This window comes from Eretmochelys imbricata, chromosome 24, assembly GCF_965152235.1.
Source record: "Eretmochelys imbricata isolate rEreImb1 chromosome 24, rEreImb1.hap1, whole genome shotgun sequence".
NCBI classification, from domain to species: domain Eukaryota; kingdom Metazoa; phylum Chordata; order Testudines; family Cheloniidae; genus Eretmochelys; species Eretmochelys imbricata.
Genome location: NC_135595.1, coordinates 16,021,203 through 16,043,538, shown reverse-complemented (window position 1 = coordinate 16,043,538; position 22,336 = coordinate 16,021,203). Strand labels below are relative to the sequence as shown.

Here is a 22,336-nt window from a genome sequence, read left to right as displayed (position 1 = left end):
TCTGTACCAAGGGGACAAGAGCCCTGTCCCTCCTCTTGGGGGTGTCGTTAAAGAGAGTGAGGGGCTCAGCTGCTGTGGGAACGGGGGGCCAGAGAAGCACCTATGCTAGATCAACTGACACCTATGCTAGATCAACTGCCCTTGGCTCTGGTGCTGGCTGAAAGGCACTGCCCCATGGATGAGGGAGGAGAGATTTCCCCTCTGTTTGGGCAGACACAGCCTGCTCTGGCAGGGGAGGGGGTGAGAGAAGGAGGTGGGGCTCTTCTAAGCTCCACCCACTAAATAAGCTCCTCCCACCCGAGACATCATAGAGTCGAACTGTTCAAATTAACCAGGGTGCAGCTCTGGAGTCCAGGGTTGGCCTGGGCTAGGTGCGGGCTTGGAGAGCATGCCCCTCTCCCAGCGATGGGCTCAGGCTCTCTGCAGGCTCAGGCAGCATGGCAGAACCCTGCTCACACTTGGGGCCTGCCTAGCTGCTTTGTTCCCCCTCTACCCCCAGCTATGCCCCCCCCACCCCGTGCAGGGGGATCTCAGCCCAGCTCCCCTGCCCCGCCCAGGCGGGGATGCAGTGGGAATTTTCTGTATTATTGTTCCTGGCCTTGGGATTGCTCCCCAAGGGGGGGGGGGCGGAGGAAAGCCGTGGGTGGCGGGCGGGTAATTGCTGCAGAGCTGTGAGGGGTGGAACAACTGGGGCGTGAGGGGACCGGCTGAAACCCCCACCCCACCCCGGCCATCGACACCTGGTGGGGGGGGGGATCTGGGGCAGGCGGGGCCCCGATGGACAGAGAGGTGCCAGGCAGGCGGGGCGGGCAAAGCAGCTGGCATAGAGCCCAAGGGAGGGGGCCAGAGACGGGTCCCCCCGGAGCCAGGAGCGGGGGAGGACAGGTCGGGGGAGGGAGGGCGCAAGCAGGACCACGCCGGGGGGGGGGGGGGGGGGACGGGGACTGCCCCACTGCAGTGGGACCCTCCCAGGGCGCCGCACCCAGCAGCGGGGGGGTGGGGGAGGCTCCGGCCCTGCAAGGGGGTATGCAAATGAGCTCATTAGATCAGCTGAGGCGGGGGCGGTGGGGGCCTGACGTGGAGGGGTGGGTGGGGTTTGGTGAGGTCAGCGCGCGCGCGTATCCGGGGAATGGAGCGCGTGAGTCAGGTAGGCGCTGCGGCCCCCCCCCCCTTTCCCCGGCCCCCGCCCCTCCCCCTCGCAAACCGCCTCCTCCCCCCAGGGAACCCCCGCCCCCCTCCCACTGCAAAGTCCCCTCCTCCCCCCAGGAACCCGCCTGCCCCCCTCCCATTGCAAACTCCCCTCCCCCCCAGGAACCCGCCTGCCCCCCTCGCATTGCAAACTCCCCTGCTCCCCCCAGGGAATCCTCGCCTCCCCAGGAACCCGCCTGCCCCCCTCCCATTGCAAACTCCCCTCCTCCCCCCAGGGAACCCGCCTGCCCCCCTCCCATTGCAAACTCCCCTCCTCCCCCCAGGGAACCCGCCTGCCCCCCTCCCATTGCAAACTCCCCTCCTCCCCCAGGGAACCCCCTCCCATTGCAAACTCCCCTCCTCCCCCCAGCGAACCCCCGCTCCCCCCAGGAACCTGCCTGCCCCTCTCCCATTGCAAACTCCTCTCCTCCCCCCAGGGAACCCCCGCTCCCCCAGGAACGCGCTACCCCCTCCCATTGCAAATTCTCCCGTCGACCCCTCCCATTGCAAACTCCCCTCCTTCCCCCAGGGAACCCCCGCTCCCCCAGGAACGCGCTACCCCCTCCCATTGCATACTCCCCTCCTCCCCCCAGAGAACTCCCGCCTGCCCCCCCCACTGCAAACTCCCCTCCCACTGCAGCCCCTCCCATTGCAAACTTCCGCCCTGCCCCCGCCCCCGCCTCTTCTTTCCTGACGCCTCCTCTGGCCTCTCCCCAGAAAATGTCCGGCCTCCAGCTCAACCTGGGCCCCGTGAAGGAGCCACTGGGGTTCATCAAGGTCCTGCAGTGGGTGAGTGTGGGGGGCAGTGGGCTGGGTGCTGGGAGGGGCAGGGTGCGTGGGGAGGGCTGGGGGGGACAGTGGTTAGGGGAAGGGCTGGAGGTGTGGGGGCCTCGCAAGGGGGTTGGAGCTGGGGGACAGAGGGCCAGGTGTGGGGGGGGCTGGGTGGAGCAGTCGGGGTACAGGGGTGGGGTACAAAGCAGGATGGGAGAAGGAAATGGGGAAGGCAGGAGGCTGGGGTGGGGGGTCCAGTGAGGGAGGGGGTGGGGAGAAGTGTGGGGGGAAAATGCTGCTGATCTGGACTGGTCCCAGCCCCATGCCCAGTACCCCGGTGCCCTCTTACTCCAAGGGGTCTCCAGCCCGTCGACACCAGTGGGAATCGGGCCCCAGGGCTAATAGCTCGTGAGGGCGTTTCCTCATGTGGCCAGTGACATGAGCCTCTTGCAATGAGCGGATTTCTGGTGCATCCTGGATTTGGGGTATAAACCCCTGCGTAGCCCAGGGCGTGTTGCTATGAGATGAGATCTGGGCGCTGCACAGACATACAGCAAGAGGCAGGCCCTGCCCCAGCTGAGATCAGGGCCCCGTGTGACAGGCACTGCCCAGACACAGCGAGAGATAGGCCCTGCCATAGCTGAGATCGGGGCCCCGTCGTGCCAGGCGCTCCCCAGACACAGCCAGAGACAGGCCCTGCCCCAGCTGAGATTGGGGCCCCGTCGTGCCAGGCGCTGCCCAGACACAGCCAGAGACAGGCCCTGCCCAAGCTGAGATTGGGGCCCCGTCGTGCCAGGCGCTGCCCAGACACAGCCAGAGACAGGCCCTGCCCAAGCTGAGATTGGGGCCCCGTCGTGCCAGGCGCTGCCCAGACACAGCCAGAGACAGGCCCTGCCATAGCTGAGATCGGGGCCCCGTCGTGCCAGGCGCTCCCCAGACACAGCCAGAGACAGGCCCTGCCCCAGCTGAGATTGGGGCCCCGTCGTGCCAGGCGCTACCCAGACACAGCCAGAGACAGGCCCTGCCATAGCTGAGATCGGGGCCCCGTCGTGCCAGGCGCTGCCCAGACACAGCCAGAGACAGGCCCTGCCCCAGCTGAGATTGGGGCCCCGTCGTGCCAGGCGCTGCCCAGACACACAGCGAGAGATGGTCCCTGCCCCAAAGAGTTTCCAGTGTGAATAGACAAATAACAGGGAGAGGGAACTGAGGCACCGTGAGGAAAAAGGGAGTGGCAGAGGCAGGGATAGAACCCAGGAGTTCTCTCCCAGCCCCCCTCTCCCGCTCTAATTATTAGACCCCACTCTCCTCCCAGAGCTGGGGAAAGAAGCTAAGAGCCCAGGCTCCCAGCCCTGCCCACCCCCACCCACTAGCCCATATTTTGACCTGTGGGTGATCTCTCTGAGCACCCCCAGGTAGTTCAACTGGGACTGATGTGGCATTTACACAAGCACTAGCCATGCACAGACCTGATGTGAGGGGGTGGACTTTCTTCCCTGAGCTGGGCAGAGAACCCAGGCGTCCTGCCTCCCACTCCAGCTCCTTGTCTACTGGGCCATGCCACCCTATCCGGGTGCACTTTCACCAGTGGGAGGGGACCACAGAGAGGAGGCCCTGACGCTGTAGGGGAAGTTGCATCTGTTTGTGGGTTTCCAGTGGTTTGGTAATATTGGATGTTAATGAAACAGAGCTCTCCGAAGGGATGGCGGGGGCTTGGTGGGGAGGGCAGCGCCAGGGCTGGTGGCAGGTAGCAGCTGGGCCCTTCCACCGCTGCTGTCATTTGCCTGGCAGCCTGGATAAGGAGCTCTAGCTCGACCCCCAGAAATGGGCTGGGAGCCAGGACTCCAGGGGTCTGTCATTGCCTCTGGGAGAGGAGTGGGGTCTAATGGTTGGAGCAGGGGTGGCTGGGAGCCAGGACTCCTGGGTTCTATTCCCAGCTTTGAGAGTGTGTGGAGAGGGCCGTTATTCAATCTTTCCTCCTCAGTTTGCCTAATCCTGAGTGTTTAAAAAAAACCCCAAAACACAACCCCAAAATGCCTTGGGAGGTTGCGCGATTGTGACCAAATCCGGTTGATTTGCCTGTTGGCCTCCGAGCCCTTTCCTGGGCCCCCAGTCCCCAGTTGTTCTTCCCCATCCCGCGAGGGCAAGAATTGAAACCCGTCCTCTCAAGCCTGGGTTCTCCTGGCGACCCGTGATGGCTCCCGGCGCTGGGGACTGAGCGAGAACGGCAGACGATGGGAGGCTAGCTGTGATCATGCCAGCCTCAGGGCTGCCATGATCAGCTAATTCCAACATTGCGCCCTGGGCCCGACCTGCTAGATTTGGACCCAGACAGAATTTAGCAGGACCCAGACCAAGCTGGTAGGTTCCCTAGGCTGAAATCAAATCCCCGTTGCGCTAGGTGCTGTACAGACCTGGAACAAAAAGACGCTTGTCCCGCAGAGCCCGTCTCTAGCCTGAGCCTGCATGTCTACAGTGCAGTTTTATAGCCCCAGTCTCGAATTATCTGATGCCAGCCACCTCTGGGTGTTTTATCTATACTCCCAAGTCTGCCAGCTCTAGGACTTTTAGATGATTATACTGTAACCTCTGCTGTAGTTTTCATCACTATTTCTCCGGGATTCTTTTCCGCCCTCGTGCCACCAGAGGGAAAGTTGGCATTAGTTTCACTTTCTTTCTTCTGCAGTGTTGGGAAAACGTTTCCCCCCTGTATGGTGTTGAAAAGTTGACTCTAAGGCATGCGCCTGTCACCCCTTTGCGGCATCCTTTAAGAGGACCTGGGCAAGGGGAAAAAAGCCAGGGCTCGCTGAGCAGCGCCGGCTGTGTCCAATCCAAATTTAGCCCTCCCCAAATTCCAAGGTTGGGGTAAAAAATCACGAGATTTAAAAACAAACAAAAACGCTTGTGTTTTGTAGTTGGGGAGGCTAAATCTTTGCCACCTGTTTCTGACCTGGAGCGGCCACGTTCTCCAGATTATCTCCCCAAACCCAAGGCTGGAAGCCTGAGTTTCAAGGCGAAAGCTGGGATTGTGTCGTGACTCCGGGAGCCTGGAGACTTACGAAAAGTCCCCCAGGAGCGGGAGGTTTGCGAGAACGTCGCCGGAGATGGCAGAGTTGTCATTTTGCTGATAGAAAAAGATAAGCAGCCCCCCCGTCCCCCATCTGTGCATCGCCCGGCCTGACAGGGGCCCTGATCTCAGTCTGGGGGTCTGTGCAGTGCACGGTGTGATGGGGACCCCAATCTTGGTGTGTGTGGGGGGTCTGTGCAGTCCCTGGCAGGACGGGGACCCCGATGCCTGCCTAGTGCCTGGAGGCACGTTCAAGGAAGGGCAGGGCCGCGGTGCCACCCAGGTGAGTGAAGCTGCTATATGGAAAGCAGCAGCTGGGCTGGCGGAAGGCAACGCCCCATGTAGCTAGCTTCAGCCCGCACGGTGGCCTCGGCTCCTCTGGCTACGCCCGGCTCTGCTTCCCGCTCTGCCCAGTCGGCTGGAAACAGGAGCCAGCAACGCCCAGAAACCACCGTGCCCTTTCCGCTTCGGCACCCCCCTACCTGCGTACCCATCACTGGGCACATGGCTGCTCCCTCTGCCTGGGCCCAGCCACTCCTGGCAGAGCGGCGCAGTGGGATGAGCACAGACCATGGGTCAAATCCTGGCTTGGCCCCCCCCCCCCCGACCTGGGGCAAATAGTTTCACCTGTCCCGTGCCTCAGTTTCCCCAGCTGTGAAGTAGGATTATGAGCTGTACTGTGGTTGTGGTGCTAGGCACTGTACAAACACAGGGAGGGGAGACCCCGTCCCTCTCCTAGGGGGATTTTGACAATTAAACAAAAGCCAGATCAGTACCTAGATTGATACCTCACCTGGCTAATTGGCGCTAGCTGCTGAGGGCACAGCATGCTGGCATCTCTGGGCACAGTTCAAAATCGTGCCCACAGGAAGTCTACGCCATCTTCACCCCCCCCCCTCCATCTCTGACCCACTCTGCTGGATGTAAACTGCAACCAGGGTATTTATAGCCTCTAATGTGATCCAGAAGGAAAAGACATTCAATTTTTTCCCATGGCGGAATCTGGTCAAAAAACTCCCTCCCCCCAAGGAAAATTTGGGGTGTGGGTGTCCGGAAAAGGGCATTTTTTTGCATGCAGGCTGTTTGCAATCCTCAAAAAATCCTCCTCCCCCCCAGGTTTTACTGTTTTCATCCCAATTTGTATTCATCGGAAAATCTGCAAATTTTACTGTTTTGTCCCAACTTTTTGTCCCGCAGCTTAGATGGGTTTTTGTCCCAATTTTTATTCATTGGAAAATCTGCTGTTTTGACTTTTTTCATCCCCTTCTTTTTCCCAATGGAAGATTTTTGCAAATTTGGCCCCGTGAGCGCGTCTCCGTTAGCCTGCGGCCGGGGTGGGCACGGCATTGCCTTTCCGCTCTTTGCCGCGTGGGGCAGGACCAGTGGCCCGATGGGGACATGATCTGGGTTTGTGGCGCCAATTCAGGCAGCCGGCTTCTTGTGGCTGCTTCCTCGACGGTGCTCGGGGCGGGGCTGGTCTCTCTGAGAGGAGTCGGGGGGAGAGATTGTGGGTTGGCTGGGCTCTCTCCCCAGCGCTACCGTGATGAGAGTCCACTAGCTTTGTGCTTTACCTCATTCTGAGCCCCCTGTGATGCCCACCTGCCGTGCTAGGGCATCTTCTCTCCCTTCCAGACTGGACCATCCCTCCTAATGGAGGGTGCAAAGAGGTCCCTGATCTCGGTCATGGGCGGGGGGCTGTGCAGCGCCTGGCACGACAGGGGCCCTGATCTTGGTTGGGGTGGGGGAGGGGAATATGTGTGGCACCTGGTATGACGGGGTGCCTGATCTCAGTCGGGGACGGTCTGTGCAGTGTCTGAATCATAGAATATCAGGGTTGGAAGGGACCCCAGAAGGTCATCTAGTCCAACCCCCAGACCCCTGGCATGATGGGGTCCCCGATCTCGGTTGGAGGGCAGGAAATCTGTGTGGCACCCAGTGTGACATTATCCCTGATCTCAGTCGAGGGGGTGTGTGTCTGTGTGGCCCCCAGCAGGAAGGGCCCCCCCCCCATCCTAGTGAGGATCTCTGTGGCACTGAGTACAATGGGGGACAACCTAGCTGCTGGTGTTGAAGTAATAACTCTCGCTTAAAGCCTCCAGCCGGGCCTCCGATTGCTGAGCCTTGCAGTGAATTCCACAGAACAGGCATGTCTTTCTGTACTCGCTGCACTCGGCTTCCCTGGCTCCCAGCCAGGCCCAGCGTCAGTGGGGTCCTGGCCGTCTTAGCCCCCCCCCCCCAGCACCATTGACACACGTTGCCAGCAGCTCCAGCTTTGCAAGGTTTCTTAAGGAGGAATCACACTGAGCGGGACCATGTCCGAAACTCCCCTGTGCTCACGCATCCCGGATTTGGAATCTGCCACTCGTCTCAAGGCTAAACCTGGCCACGACCTTCAAGGCTTGGAGCCAGATCCCCTGGCTTTTTGTCCCTGCTCACGATTTGTTCAATTGTATTGTGTTATTCTGCCACTACAGGGTGTCTGCCAGCGGTACAGGGAGGGGGTGGAAAGGTCAAAAAAAGGTTTTCTTGTTGAAAGCTTGCAAATTTTTCCTAGGTTTTCTTTAATCTTCAAAATTTCACGGGAGAATGTGGCTGTTTTTTCAGCCCCACGTGGTTCTGTTGTGGAGCACGGCTTGTGGTAAAACGTCCGAATTTTGTTAAAAATCCAGCTAAATAAACACGGAGGGTTTAAGTTTTCGAAAAACGGTGTTATTGACAATGTTCCTGAGATTGGTTTTTCGAGGACTCCAACTCCAATTCAACTCAAACTGGAATTAACTAACAAACAAATCTGATTTCCCCAATCCACAAACCTTTTGTTAACTGGAATAATGGAAAGTTGAACCTCAGAGTGCAAATTTTCAGCTAAAGCAAAAACAGTTTGAGGGGAAAACGGTTTCCTGATAGCGGTTTTTGGCCAAAAACGTGGTTTTGAAAAGTAAAACTCAATTTTTAAAAACAAACCCAGAGAATTTTTAGTGCAAACTGAAGCCTTCGCCCCAAACTGCAAATTTTAACGTAAACTGTGGGATTTTTTTAACTAACGATGTTTACAGAGAATGGATCTCAATTCGGAGTTTTGATTTTAGAAAATTTGAACTCAACTTTTAAACCAAACCCTAATGTTTTTACTGGAAATTTTTTTTTTTGTAGCCTACAACTGACCATTTCTGTGACACGTTTTTAGAGGGGAGGTTACCAGTGATTTTCTGATCAGCAGTCAAAGTAACGTTCCATTTTCCATAGCAGTGAGAGCAATTACTTATTGGAACGCGTCGCCGGGGTCGTGGTGGAGTGCCCAGCGCTGACCATTTCAAAATCAAGATTGGAGTTTTTTCTAATAGCTCTGTTCTAGGAATGATCATGAAGCAGCTCTCTGACCTGTGTTACACAGATCAGACAAGATGATCACAATGGGCCCTTCTGTGCTTTTGAAATCTGTGAATCATTAAAATTTCTTTCATAGTAGAAATGTCATTTTTCATGGGGAGGAAAAATATTTTAATGAAAATATTCCAATCAGTGTTAAGTCCCTTGGGAAACAAGAGACAGAAGTGGAACTCGAGCTGTTTGTAACTTCATACGCTTGTTTGTGTTTAGCTTGTGAATGGGCACAGGGAATGAGCAATAGCTCAGGACATTAGCAGCTGTTAAAGAGGAAGCGTGCTGTCCCAGCTGTGGTCTGTTGAGTCACCTGCAAGTCACGGTGACATTCTGTGCCTCAGTTTCCCCATTCGTGATAACGTTGCGCGCGTTCCTTGCCACAGCCCTTTGAGATCTGTGCATGGAGAACACATGAAGGTGAGGGATTATTCCCAGACTCTGGCAAGGTTTGCAGAACCTGGGAGGGCTGTTGAGAGAGGTGTTCCGTCTCCAATTAGTTGTGCCAACAGAAAGTGGTGTGGTCCTTGGCCCAGAGACTCAATGGGGCCAGCTCCCCGCTGGAGTCAGTTTACCCTAGCTCATGATCTGGCCTCTTCTGCTTTCAATTTTCATTAGAACCGTTTTTAATGAGCCAGGTGGCCGCAGAAAATTGACCCTGTGACGATCAGAATTGTGGCGAGAGTGAGTGGCGCGTGCCAACCCAGCTGCTGTTCTGGTGGGCGAATGCCAGCGGAGAGAGTGGGATCAGCTGATACGAACCGTGTGCACTGCTGGCTTTCCTTAACCGGATCCTTCTGACGCTGGCTGGAGTGCGTCTGCCGAGCTTGAAAAGGAGTTGGTGCATCAAAAAGATGGGAGCCAGCTCAACCACCAGATAGGGGCCGGACGCCGGAATCCCTGGGGGCGGTTCTCCGGCCTGGGCTCTGCAGGAGGGCAGGTTGGATGGGCACGGATTCTGGCCTTGAAATCTATGACTCTAATGCTGTGTCTCTCCGTATCTCTAGATTTTTTCTATCTTTGCTTTTGCCACCTGTGGAGGGTACAGTGGCCATACCTCCATTAAAGTCAGCTGTTGGGACGTTAAAAATGAGACCCTTGAGGCGGCTTTTGGCTATCCGTTCCGGTGAGTGTAGACCCGGCGGACAGTCATGTTGACTCTGTGCTCGTGATGGGATGCGGTGGCCAGCGGGGCTAACCGAATCCTGAGACGCGGAGCAGAGAGGTTGTTTTTCCCTGCAACCGCTGCTGGAATCCCACGTCCGGTCCTGGGGCCCGCAGTTCCAGGAGGACGGTGTTCACAGGAATTAATTCAGGGACGTTCCCTGGTGAGTGTGACACAGGAGGGCAGGCTGGATGATCACAGTGGGCCGGTCTGGCCTTCGAATCAGTGAATCATTCCCACGTGACCTTGTTTCCTCCTTCTCTCCTATGTGTTCTCCCAGCCCCTAGGAACGAAACACCCTGGGACTGGCTTAAACTTCACGAGTTGTTTTTAAACAAGCAACTAGCGTCAGGGTTTTTTTTTTAGCTTCTAGGGGCCTCATTTCCCATCCCCCGGCCCCAAGTCTGAAGATGAGAAAAGTCATTTTAATAGAGATTCTCCCAGGAATGCTGTGACTCCGGGAGCTTGAGATGGAAGGAAAGGAAAAGCCCCAACGATCATGAGATGTGCAGTGTCCGGTTGGATCTAAAGGGTTGTGTCAGTTGGTGGGGGGTGAAGTCTCAGTACGGCATTGGGGAGACAATGACTTGAGACTGTGCCCAGTACTGGGGGCCGCCTGTCAAACAGGAAATGAGGGAGGGGTCAGAGAAAAGGGACAGGAACAATCTGAGGGCTGGAAAACTTGCCTGAGAGCAAGACATTAAAGCGGGGGGGGGTGGCGGGGGGGGCAAACTTTTTGGCCTGAGGGCCACAATGGGGTGCAAAACTGTATGGAAGGCCAGGTAGCGAAGGCTGTGTCCCCAAAACAGCCTGGCCCCTGCCCCCTATCTGACCCCTCCCACTTCCCCCCTCAGAACCCCCGACCCATCCAACCCCCCCTGCTCCTGTCCCCTGACCGCCCCCCTCCTGGGACCGCCGCCCCTGACCGCCCCCCCCCCCCCGGACCCAACTCCCTATCCAACCCACCCTGCTCCCTGTCCCCTGACTGCCCTGACCCCATATCTACACCCACACCCCCTGACAGGCCCTCCGGGACCCCACCCTCTATCCAACCCCCCACCTGTTCCCTGCCCCCCCTGAACCTCCACCCTATCCAACCGCCCCCTGTCCCTGACTGCCCCCCGGGACTCCCTGCCCTATATCCAACCCCCCAGCCCCCTTACCATGCCACTCAGAGCAGCATGTCTGGAGCCGCGCCACCCGGCCGGAGCCAGACACGCAGCTGCGCTGCCCTGCAGGAGGGTGCAGCCCTGCTGCCCAGAGTGCTGCCCGCGTAGCTGCAGGGAAGGGGGGACAGCAGGGGAGGGGCTGGGGGCGAGCCTCCCTGGCTAGGAGCTCAGGGGCCGGGCAGGACGGTCCCACGGGCCATAGTTTGCCCACCTCTGCATTAAAGGAGCTTGATCTAGTGAGTTTCTCCCTGAGAAGATTCAGAGGGGACTTGTACCTGGTCTGTCACTACCTCCCTGGGGAGGAGACTTGGGGGAGCAGAGGCTCTTTAATCTAGCCAACAAAGGCAGATTGGGAGTCGACAGCTGGGGGATGAAGCCAGACTGGAAATAATGAGGCAAATTCTTAAAGAGAATTGACCTTTGGAACGACTGCCCCAGGGATGGGGCAGTTTCTAAATCCCTTGGAGTCTTTCCATCAAGATCTGACATTTCTTTAAAAGCTCCCCTCTAGCTCCACTATCAGATACGGACTTGAAATCTATGAAAGGGCAGAATTAAGGGGATGTATGCAAGGGGGTGGAGTTAAGGGCACTCAACTCCCAGATCTGGACTAGAGGCAGGGATCCCTGGAGGAGTTTCTCCGGCCTGGGCTATGCAGGAGGGCAGAGTGGGTGGGTAGATATGGATCTTTCGCCCCAGAGGTCCAGCACTTCGTCTCGCTGGCATCAAAGTGAAACGCTTCAAGCTTCTCTGTCTCCCCTGGCAGGCTGAACACTGTGTTGTTCAAAGACCTGGATTCCAAACTATGTAACAACACATGGATCCAGACCCACCTCGTGGGCGACTTCTCCTCCTCGGCCCAGTTCTTTGTCACCTTCGCTGTCTTTGTCTTCCTCTACTGCATGGCGGCGCTGGTGCTGTACGTGGGGTATCTGCACCTTTACCGTGGCGCTGGCAAGCTGCCCATGATCGTAAGTGACATGTAATGCTTTGCTCTTAATGGGGGCTGGGAGGAAAATTGGGGGCAGAGGGGGAATTTCCCTTGGAGAATTGAGACAAAAATTAAAATCTTTATTCATTTTCGTGGTGGGAAAATTTTGACATTTCACTGAAATATTTTGACCAAAACCTGGAATATTTTAATTCAGAATGACATTGTGGGGCCTCATGGGAGCTGTAGTCCTGAGTGTCTCGGGGTTCCATTCTCCCCTATTGGCTGGGCTCTTTGGCTGGACAACATCTCCCAAGATGCACCACTTCCACTGCTCTTGCAGAGTCGCTGTGGTGCATTATGGGGGTTGTAGTCCTGGGCGCTTCATGCTAAGTTCTCTATAGGCCAGGATGCACCACTTCCTCCTGTGGTCAGGAGGGGGGTTGCGTCATGGGTGTCCGTGGCTGCTATGCCTCATGAGAGTTGTAGTCCTGGGTGCCCCGTGCTCTCATTCTTCTCTGTGGTCCAGGCTCTCTGGCTAACCTACAACTCCCATGTTGCACCATGTCCAGAGATTCCTAGGTCACAACCCACCCAAAGGGGGAAGAGTGGTGCATCATAGGAGATGTAGTCCAGCCAGAGAGTCCAGGCAAGAGAGGAGAACAGGAACATGAGGCATCTGAACTACAACTCCCATCATGCAACACAGTGCGTCAGCAAGAGGCGAGGAAGTGGTGCATCATGGGAAATGTGGTCCAACCAGAAAGCCCAGCCTATAGAGAAGAGTTGGAGCACAAGGTATTCAGAACTACAGCTGCCATGATGCACCACTCTATCATTTTGAATCGAAACAGTTTGGTTTTCGGACAAACAATTTTCACAGAAAAGTTGAAATTCTCCGTGGGAAGCAGACGTGTGTCACAAGTAATTTTTTTTGTTGTTGAAACAAGCAATTTTCTGTCAAAAAGCAGCTGTGACGCAGAATTTTCAGTGAGCTCTACTCTTAAGCCAGGAGTGTAGATCTCCTAACCTAGATCTCCAAGCACTCCACAGACCGAGTCCTGCTCAGACTCTTGGCATGGCCAGGTTTTTTGGGACCACAAAAAGATTAACAAACTTTTTTTTTGGCCAGTGTGGAAATTTTCATGGGAAAATCTTTGATCAAAATTTTCTTGCTGTTCAGCTAAATCTTTTGTATTTTTTTTTTTTTTTTAGTGGGGAAAACCTCCCGTTTCCCCTTTTAAAAGCATTTTCCCCTTAAAAAGAGGAAACAAAATGGGCTAGTTGCTATGAAAAGGGTTTTGTGCAATACACATCTCGGCTTTCTGAGGTCGAGTTACAATGCAGGAATGTGTTTTGCTTCGTTGGAGCAAAATTTGCCTGTGGTTGTTCCCTTTTGCCCTGGCCTTTTAAAACGTTCTGCTCGACGGGTTTTGTTTTCTGATGACATTTTTCAGCAGTTTTTGTTTTCCCAAAACACCAAGCTTCTGTCAATGGGGCCAGATCCCAGCTGGGGTCAATCGGCTGTCGCTCCATTTAGTCCAGTGGATCTGTGCTGATTCACACCAGTGAAGGCTCCCCCCAGCTGTTCTTACGGTGATCTGCGTAATCCCCGGCTCACCCGCTGGCTGGATCCTGGCTCTAATTCAGAGGCCATGAGACCTGATCTTTGGCGCAATGCCCTGGCGCCGTGCTGGCATGCGAACCAAAGCCCCCAGCTCTGGAAGGCAGAGGGGTCGCGAACGGGAGAGGATTATTGTAACTTGATAAACAGTTGCCCCTTTTCTCTTCTCTCCCTGCTGCGCCGGCTCCCCGGAGGGCTGGGAAATGCGGTAAGTGCCCGGGTGTCTCCTGCCGGTCCCACAGTGGCGCTAACCTGCTTGTTGGATACATTATTCAGGAGTAATTGGCAAACCCCAGCTTCCAAGTTTGGGGTGAGGGAGTTGTGGGGGGAAGAGGGCAGAAGGAAAATCCAAATTGCATCAGAGCTCTGGGGATGTGTTCCCAGAATGGGGCCAGTGAGGGCGGCAAGATCTATGGGGCACTGCCCCCCCCAGCTTTCTCTAATGCAGCTAAAGTTGCAGCAAAATCAGGGTTTGCCAGGAATAGCTTCCCTTAGCGAGGAGGGGTGAGCTAGCAGTTAGAGAGATCCAGCTGGAAGGCAGGAGACCTGGGTTCAAGACTTAGCTTTGGGCAGGGCTTGGGTGAGTCCATGCCTCAGTTTCCCCATCTGTAACGTGGGGATAGTGATCATTCCGTTGTCTGCTTATGTTGTAAGTTCTTTGGGGCAGAGACTCTCTCTTGCTGTGTATCTCCCTCCGGCTGTGCCCCAACTCTGTTGTCTCCCCCCTTCCGGGGGAACTGGCAGTCCTTTGCCCAGCCTCTCCCCGCAGTGGCCAACTGCAGCCCCTCGTCCAGCCCCTCGCTCGGGGCAAACTGCAGTCCTTTGGCTGGCCGCTTCCCTTGGTGGCCAGTGGGGCAAAATGTGTGTGTGGGGGGGCCAGGCCTGCCTTCTACTCTGGGCCCCGACCCAGGGACCCTATAGCTGGCAGCTTCTCACTGCCTCTCCTTCCCCTCTGTCGCTACCTGCTTTCCCTGGGCCACCTCCCCGTAGCCCCAGCACCTACTCAGCCCCTGTGTCAAGGCTACAGTCTGGGAGCCAGCCAGACTGGAGCTTTGCTTGTTCCCCTGACCCTGCCCAGCACTGCTCTGTCCCAGGTACTTCTCTCTATAGGCAGCCAGTCCTTCTCCCTCAAGCTCCAGGGAAAGACTGACTCCCTTCTGCCCTGCAGCCCTTCTTATAGGGCCCAGCCTGGCCCTGATTGGCTGCTTCTAAGGCTTCCTCTGATTGGCTGGGTTCTGCGCAGCCACTCCAAGGGCTGCTATTAACCCTTTGACAGCCAGTGAGGGGCAGCCGCCCCGTCACAAACACCTGAAGAATAGTACTGCTGCGAAGAGAAGTGATGAAATTAATCCCTTAACTTCTGTGAGTGGATAAAGCGTTCGCAGTGAGTGGCATTTTTGGCCAGTCCTGGAGCGTTGTTTAGTGGCTTGATTGCTGTGGGAATTCAGCGCCTTGTGCGATCCTTTGGAAATCCAAGTCTAAAGCCAGAGTCCAGACCCGGGGTGCATCCCTGTAACTCAGGGGTCCACCTCCCGTGTAACAGAGGAGGGTCCGGCGTCTCTGCTGGGCTGTTTGTGGGAATGCCGTGGAGTCCACCCTGCGCTGTCCAAAGAGCTGGCTGGATTGTATTGGGTGCCCGACTCATGACGTGGTAAAAGGAGACGGGATTTCAGAAAATGCCAGGCGCCTGTCCAAACCAGACTCTCTGGATGGCATCTCCAGTTGGGCACCTGCAATCCAGAGTGTCTCTTGAAAGCACTTGGGAAGCATGCGCCAGGCATTCCACAGGTTCCCCCCGACACACACCCGATGGAGACTGGGGGCCCTCGTCGGGCAGGGCGACGTGCAGCCCCCCCGCCCCAACCGGGCTGCCCAGTGCCCACATCTCAGCTGTGCGGCCCCAAGGTGGAATCAACACTTATGTGAGTTCAGTGGGGCTGTGTGAGGGCGTCACCTGGTGTAAAAACACTCCAGTCGTTAAAGCCAGTGTGGCTAGACCCACAGCTGGGGTCAGTGGGCCGTAGCTCCATTGGGGTCAATGGGGCCAGATCCCAGCTGGGGTCAATGGGCTGTAGCTCCACTGGACGGTTGGCCTCAGCGTGTCCATTGTACATGTCTGGGAATCTGTCCCCTCCATTGTGTATTTCTCTCCTGGTGGTCTTGGGCTAGTAACCCCCCCGCCCCCCCATCTCCCCCTCGTGCAGGACTTTGTGATCACCATGTTGGTCGCGCTTCTCTGGCTGATCAGCACTTCGGCTTGGGCCAAAGCACTGACTGACATCAAAGTATCCACCGGGCCTGGGATGTTGTCGGAAATAGCCTTCTGCCTTTTGCCCCAAAATTCCTGCCTGTTCGGTGAAGTGAGCAGCATGGGCTCCCTCAACGTGTCCGTGGTACGTATGGCCAGCACCCTTCCCTCCCCTGTGCCACTGAGACGCGGGGCAGGCCTCCCTCGAAACTCAGCGTGTGCTTGGCTCCGATCCCATGTTCAGAGATCTTGTCTACATGGGGACACGCAGGGAGGTGAATCTGAATTAAGAGTTTAAATTAGGGCTTTCAAAAAATTTAAAAAATTAATTGCAGTTTTAATCGCATTGTTAAAATAATAAAATACCATTTATTTAAATAGTTTTGGATGTTTTCTACATTTTCAAATATATTGATTTCAGTTACAACAAGAATACAAAGTGTACAGTGCTCACTGTATTTTTTATTACAAATATTTGCACTGTAATAAAGATAAACAAAAGAAATTGTATTTTTCAGTTCACCTCATACAATCTTTTTACCGTGAAAATACAACTTACAAATATAGATTTTTATTTTTCATATAACTGCACTCAAAAATAAGAGTGTAAACCTTTAGTGCCTACAAGTCCACTCAGTCCTATGTCTTGTTCAGACAATAGCAAAGACAGACAAGTTTGTTTAAATTTACGGGAGATAATGCTGCCCTCTTCTTATTTACAGTGTCACCTGAAAGTGAAAACAGGCGATCGCATGGCACTGTTATAGCTGGCGTTGCAAGATATTTACGTGCCAGATGCGCTAAAGGTTCATATGCCCCTTCATGCTTCGACCATTGTTCCAGGGGACATGTGCCCATGCTGATGACGGGTTCTGCTCGATAATGATCCAAAGCCGTGCGGACCGACGCATGTTCATTTTCATTATCTGAGTCAAATGCCACCAGCAGAAGGTTGATTTTCTTTTTTGGTGGTTCAGGTTCTGTAGTTTCCACATCAGTGCGTTGCTCTTTTAAGACTTCTGTTAGCATGTTCTGCACCTCCTCCCTCTCAGAGTGTGGAAGGCACTTCAGATTCTTAAACCTTGGGTCGAGTGCTGTAGCTATCTTTAGAAATCCCACATTGGTACCTTCTTTGCGTTTTCTCAGATCTGCAATAAAAGTGTTTTTAAATCGAACAACATATGCTGGGTCGTCATCTGAGACTGCTATAGTATGAAATATATGGCAGAAAGCAGTTTAAACCACAGAACAGGAGACATACAATTTTCCCCCAAGGAGTTCAATCACAAATTTAATTAACGCATTTTTTTTTTAACAAGCATCATCAGCATGGAAGCATGTCCTCTGGAATGGTGGCGGAAGCATGAAGGGGCATATGAGTGTTTAGCATATCTGGCACATAAATACCTTGCAATGCCGGCTACAAAAGTGCCACGCGATCACCTCTTCTCGCTTTCAGGTGACATTGTAAATTGGAAGTGGGCAGCATTATCTCCCATAAACATAAACAAACTTGTTTGTCTTAGCGATTGGCTGAACAAGAAGTAGGACTGAGTGGACATGTAGGCTCTAAAGTTTTACTTAGTTTTGTTTTTGAGTGCAGTTATGAAGCAAAAAAAAATCTACATTTGTAAGTTGCACTTTTACTGTAAAGAGATAACACTACAGTACTTGTATGAGGTGAATTGAAAAATACTATTTTTTATTTTTTGTACAGTGCAAATATTTGTAATCAACAATAATATAAAGTGAGCCGTGTACACTTTGTATTCTGTGTTGTAATTGAAATCAGTGTATCTGAAAATGTAGAAAAACATCCAAAAATATTCATAATAAATTTCAATTGTTGTTCTTACCGTTTACAGTGTGATTAAAACGACGTTTAATCACAATTAATTTTTTTAATTGAGTAAATTTGCTTTGAGGTAATGGCTGTTAAGTTAAGTGCAGTTTAATTGACCGCTCTAGTTTGAAATGGATTGATTCCCGTAGGGCGTTCGTTGGTTGGAGAGGGTTCAGAGCTGGAGGAGAGAGGTTATTGTACCTCTGGGTTTGGCACTGGTGCGACAGTTTCTGGAATCCTGTGTCTGGATCTGGTGTCCATCAGTTAAGAAGGATCTTGATCAATTGCAGAGGGGTCAGGGAAGAGCCAAAAGAATGATTAAAGGATTGGAAAACCTCCCTTATAGTGATAGACTCACGGAGCTTAATCTATTTCTTCTAAGAAAGAGAAGGTTTCAGTGGTGTCTTGATCCCCGTCTGTAAGTCCCTACATGGGAACAAATACTTGATCGTGGGCTCTTCAGTCTACCAGAGGAAGGTCTAACTAGGGCCAATGGCTGGAAGTTGAAGCTAGACACAGACTGGAAATAAGGTGTACATTTTTAACAGTCACAGTAATTCACCCTTGGACCAATTTACCAGGGAGTGTGGTGGATTCTCCCTCACTGGCACTTTTAAAATGAAGGCTGGATGGTTTCCTAACTGATCTGCTCTCGTTCAAGCGGAAATTAATTCAGGGAAGTTCTCTGGCCTCTGTTAGAGGCCAGACTAGCTGATCACAGGGATTTGTTCTGGCCTTAGAATCTATGAATCTAGGAGAGTGGGTCTAAGACCAGATTGTGGATTTGATGGAAACTTGGAACTAGTTAAAATATGGATATTCTCATTCTTAATTAAAGTCACCTTCATTCAGTGTAGCTTAAACTCAACTCAATTAAGGCCACTTTAATTCAGAATGAGAGCAGCCACAATGTGGTTTAACTAATCCACTTTAAATTCACACCAGTGAGGACTTGTCTACACTTGAAATTTAATTTGGATTAAGGCTGAGTGTGAATTTAAAGCCCTAATTATTCCTGATTTAACTCCATGTGTGGATGCTGTTATTCCGGAGTACGAATGGCTTGTCCTGATTTGGCTTTATTCACTGGGGAAACTATTCAGGAGTAGCAACAGGTGAAATTTTCCAGTTGAAACTTCTTTCGGCAGAAAAGGCAGATTCGGTTTCCAAACATCTGTTTGTTTTATTTAAAGAACCCCCAATAAAAAAAGTTTCTAAAGGGTCAAGCAAAGTGGGTTTGACCAACACCCTTATGTTCGACTTTTCGTTTCGCCAGCAATTTTGAAAAATGTTGTTAGTTTTTTCTCCTTTTTGAATCACCGGTGAACTGAAAAAAAAATCTCTTCAGGAACTGCTATTCTGGAGTAACTCTGTGTGTGGACAAGCCCACAGTTAATTCAGATTAATTTTCCTGAGTGTCCCTATGAAACCAAGCCCCTAGACTGGCAGCGTCTGGGGCAGAGACTTGTTTTGTTTGTACAACACCTGGCGCAAGGGGTTTTATCCATGCCTGAGGGTCCCATTGCTACCATAGTACACCTAATAAATGCTCTAATAAACACTTGTTAAATTAGTTTCACCCTGAGAATGTTCAGAGGGGATTTAATCCCGGTCTGTCAGCACCTCCGTGAGGAGGAGATTTTGGGGAGCAGAGGGCTCTTTAATCCAGCCAACCAAGGCAGAGTGAGAGCCGACAGCTGGGGAATGAAGCCAGACAGATCCAGACTGGAAAGAAGTGAATTTTAGTCATGCAGAGGAATTGACCCATAGCTCGACCATCAGATCTGGGTTTGAAATCTACAAAGGGGGCCGAGTAAAGGGCACGAATGCAAGAGGGTGGAGTCAAGGCGCTCCAGCTCGACCATCAGATCTGGGCTGCAGGCAGGAATTCCTGGAGAAGGTTCTCCGGCCTGGGGTTCTGCAGCCGGGCACAAATGGTCCATGTAGAGCTGGAGAGGGTGTCTCCCAGCCAAAACGGAAGCCTACCCTGGAAGCTAGACACTGCAGCTAACCCCCTCCTCCTTTGGACCCCTTAGGTTTTCGGCTTCCTGAACCTCATTCTGTGGGCAGGCAATGCTTGGTTCGTGTATAAGGAAACCAACTTGCACAATCCCCCAGAAGCTCCAGCCCCAGGCAGCGCTCCGGCTCACGCAGGAATGTAAATGGCCCTGCTGGGACGCACCAGGCCACGCACGACCCCTCCGCCTCAACTTGGCATCAGCACGACTCATCTGTCCTAATTGTAGTCACCGTTTCAACCACCTGGGGGCGGGTGGGGATTGCAGATACAGCTCGGCTTTCAATTGCGAGCAGGTGCCTTTGAGTTTTGAAGGCAGCGGTGCTTTGGCAGGGTGTGACGGTGGTAGGTTGGTTTTGTTTTGTTTTTTGCTTTATTCTTCCGAAATATTACCCTGGGTGTTGGCAAGGGAGAGGGGCAGCTTCTTCGTGAGAACGGCGGCCCGGCAAAATATCCATAGCATCTAGCGCAGTGGTTCTCAAACTTTTGTATTGGTGACTCCTTTCACCTCTGAGTGCAAACCCCCCCCCCCCCTTTATAAATTCAAAATACTTTTTTGTATATTCAACACCATTATAAACGGTGGAGGCGAAGCGGGCCTTGGGGTGGAGGCTCACAGCTCGCAATCCCCCATGTAATAACCTCATGAGCCCCTGCGGGGCCATGACCCCGTTTGAGACCCCCTGGTCTGGGGTCCTAGCCCTCGGCTGGCGTGACCCAGCAGCGCTCTGCTGAACCGAATAGTGCTGTCGGTGGCAGATTGGCACGAAGCTATTGATTGCAGAGAGGGCTGGTGCAGCAAGTGACTGATCGCAGAGAGAGCGATCTGTTGGCTAGCTGTAATCGGTAGATCTGTGCTAATTGGGATAGATCTAGAGCACGTTGATACTGAGATGCACATGCAGATCACTGCTGATTTCTCTCAGCTGAGTGGCTGGCCCTGCATTTCAAGAAGTGCTTTTTGTCTTTTCTGCCCCTCTGATGGGGGAGGATTTGTATCAGGGGCTCATGGTGGCGGGGCCGGCGGGGGAAACTGCGTTTGAAATACACTACTCTCACTTTGTACATGACACACACCACTTCTCTTGATTTGAAAACCTGCATTAGCCCCAGGCTTCCTCTGTAATCGGCCCGAACCGATTCTTCGTTGCAAAAGTGAGTTTTGGAATCCCAGCGTTCACTCCCCCAGGGCAGAGCCGGTCAGGAGGTGATTTTTGGCAAACCGTTTTTCCCCACTGAAAAATGCAGACTCATCGAAACGGAAACTTTTTCGAGTTGGGAGATTTGTCCAAAACGAGCTGGATACGCCACAGTCTGGGTTTGGAGGAATCTCCTGAGGTGGAAAATGTATCAAGGGCAGAAAGTTTATCAATTGTCCATGCCGTCAGCATGAAAAGGGTTGGGGGTTTTGAGTCGACATTTTTGGTTTGAAATTTTAGTAAGAGTGGGCTTAAAAAGAGCTGAACGCAAAACAACGCTCCTTAAAATCATGGAAATGAAATGTTTTGAGCCCAGCTGAAATTTTTTCTGGCTTTTTGCCAAAATTGTCACGAGCTGGGGTTTTTCATCCCAGATCAGGAGAGGAAAATTTCTTAATCTCAAAAATTCCCCCCTCGCTCTATGAATCTGAACAGAGGTTTGGAGAGTGGTACTGCATTTTTATTTTTGGTTCAGTCACTCTTGTATACTTCCCCTCCTGCTATCAGCTTCTAGGCTTCCCAGCCAGTGCTGGCTTTTAGCAGACGTTTTCCCTGGAGTTTGGCCATCACACCTGGCTCATTTGAACGGGCCCCGCCTCTCTCTGCCTGCAAGTAAAATCTCCTTTGCGTTTAGTTCTGTTTTATGTTACGTGGCTGCTTCCAAGATGTACGCCCTGCAGAGCAAAAGCCTTCTCCGCTTTTTTCTCAGCGGGAGACGAGAAATCCACCTCTGAAGTTCATTGCGTTTGAGTCTGATTGGTAGACAATGAAATTATGGAAGGAAGCTAAACCTGGCAGAACCTCAAGCAGTGTAGATTAAAATAACTCCACAGCGAGTGCCAGTTTAGACCTGTGGGAATCTCACTTTGCTAGCCATCCTTTCCCGTTCGCTTGGCGTCAGATGTTGCAGAAATTTGTGAGCAGAGTTAAGGGGGCTCCAGCTCAACCCCCAGATCTGGGCTGGCAGCAGAGATCCATGCGGGCCATTCTCTGGCCTCCGCTATGCAGGAGGTCAGACTGGACGACCAGCTGAATTAAGAGCCGGTTGAAAAATTTTCCGCTAAATGGTTTTCAGTTGGAAAATGTGATTTGCCTGAAACGGAATTTTTTTTTGGCGAAATTGTCGTGATTTTGGGGACAGCGTTTAGATTAACAAAACACCGAGGGCAGTTTTGCAAAGAGCAAAACCTGTTTGGTCACGTCACAAAATTTCCCTTCGCCGTTTTGAAGCAACATATTCTTTTGCAATACGTGTGTGAGACTGGACAAAAGCCCAAGGTCAGAATCGTTTGGCGCAAGCTCAAATGAGTTCTGCGCCCAGTATTTCATTGTGTGAAGAATTTGGAAATCTTGGCTTTGGGAGAGAGGGGAGGGAATTGAAAGTTTGAAAATTTTTGCAGGAGGGAAAAATCTCTACCAACCAGCCCTTATGTCTGTGATCCAACGTTTCACTTTGCCTGTGGCAAAGGGGCCAGGCTGTGGGATGGGCTCGGTTGTGATGCAGATGCGTGCGGGATTCTTTCACCCTGCTTTTGTCGCTGGTTTGTATTTGCCTGGGATCAAGGTTCAAAGCTCGGCTTTGAGGTCGTGACAGGTGGAAGCTGGGCCTGGCTTTTCATTTTTTTTTATTTACCCTTTTTCTTATGAATTGTTCGAGAAATATGTATGTCCTGTATGCCACCGACTTGATAATAAAAACCAATTATCTCAGCAGAGTTTTTTGAGCTGCTGCCCTC

The 22,336-nt window shown here is 52.8% G+C and overlaps 1 protein-coding gene across 1 annotated transcript; it reads left to right on the top strand.

Annotated features, from left to right (window-relative positions):
* The first annotated feature begins 1,084 nt into the window (after positions 1 to 1,084).
* On the top strand, positions 1,085 to 22,310 carry LOC144279408 (synaptophysin-like protein 1). The gene is made up of 6 exons (XM_077840902.1): positions 1,085 to 1,147; positions 1,906 to 1,977; positions 9,412 to 9,530; positions 11,505 to 11,709; positions 15,498 to 15,686; positions 19,421 to 22,310. The coding sequence occupies exons 1-6, from the start codon at positions 1,130 to 1,132 to the stop codon at positions 19,544 to 19,546; spliced, it is 729 nt and encodes a 242-aa protein (XP_077697028.1). The 5' UTR covers positions 1,085 to 1,129; the 3' UTR covers positions 19,547 to 22,310.
* The last annotated feature ends 26 nt before the right edge of the window (positions 22,311 to 22,336 follow it).

Excerpts from the sequence above, each read along its gene's own strand:
- LOC144279408 (XM_077840902.1), top strand. Across the intron at positions 9,531-11,504 it reads GCTTTTGGCTATCCGTTCCG|GCTGAACACTGTGTTGTTCA; the intron begins GTGAGTGTAGAC and ends CTCCCCTGGCAG. Across the intron at positions 15,687-19,420 it reads GCTCCCTCAACGTGTCCGTG|GTTTTCGGCTTCCTGAACCT; the intron begins GTACGTATGGCC and ends TGGACCCCTTAG.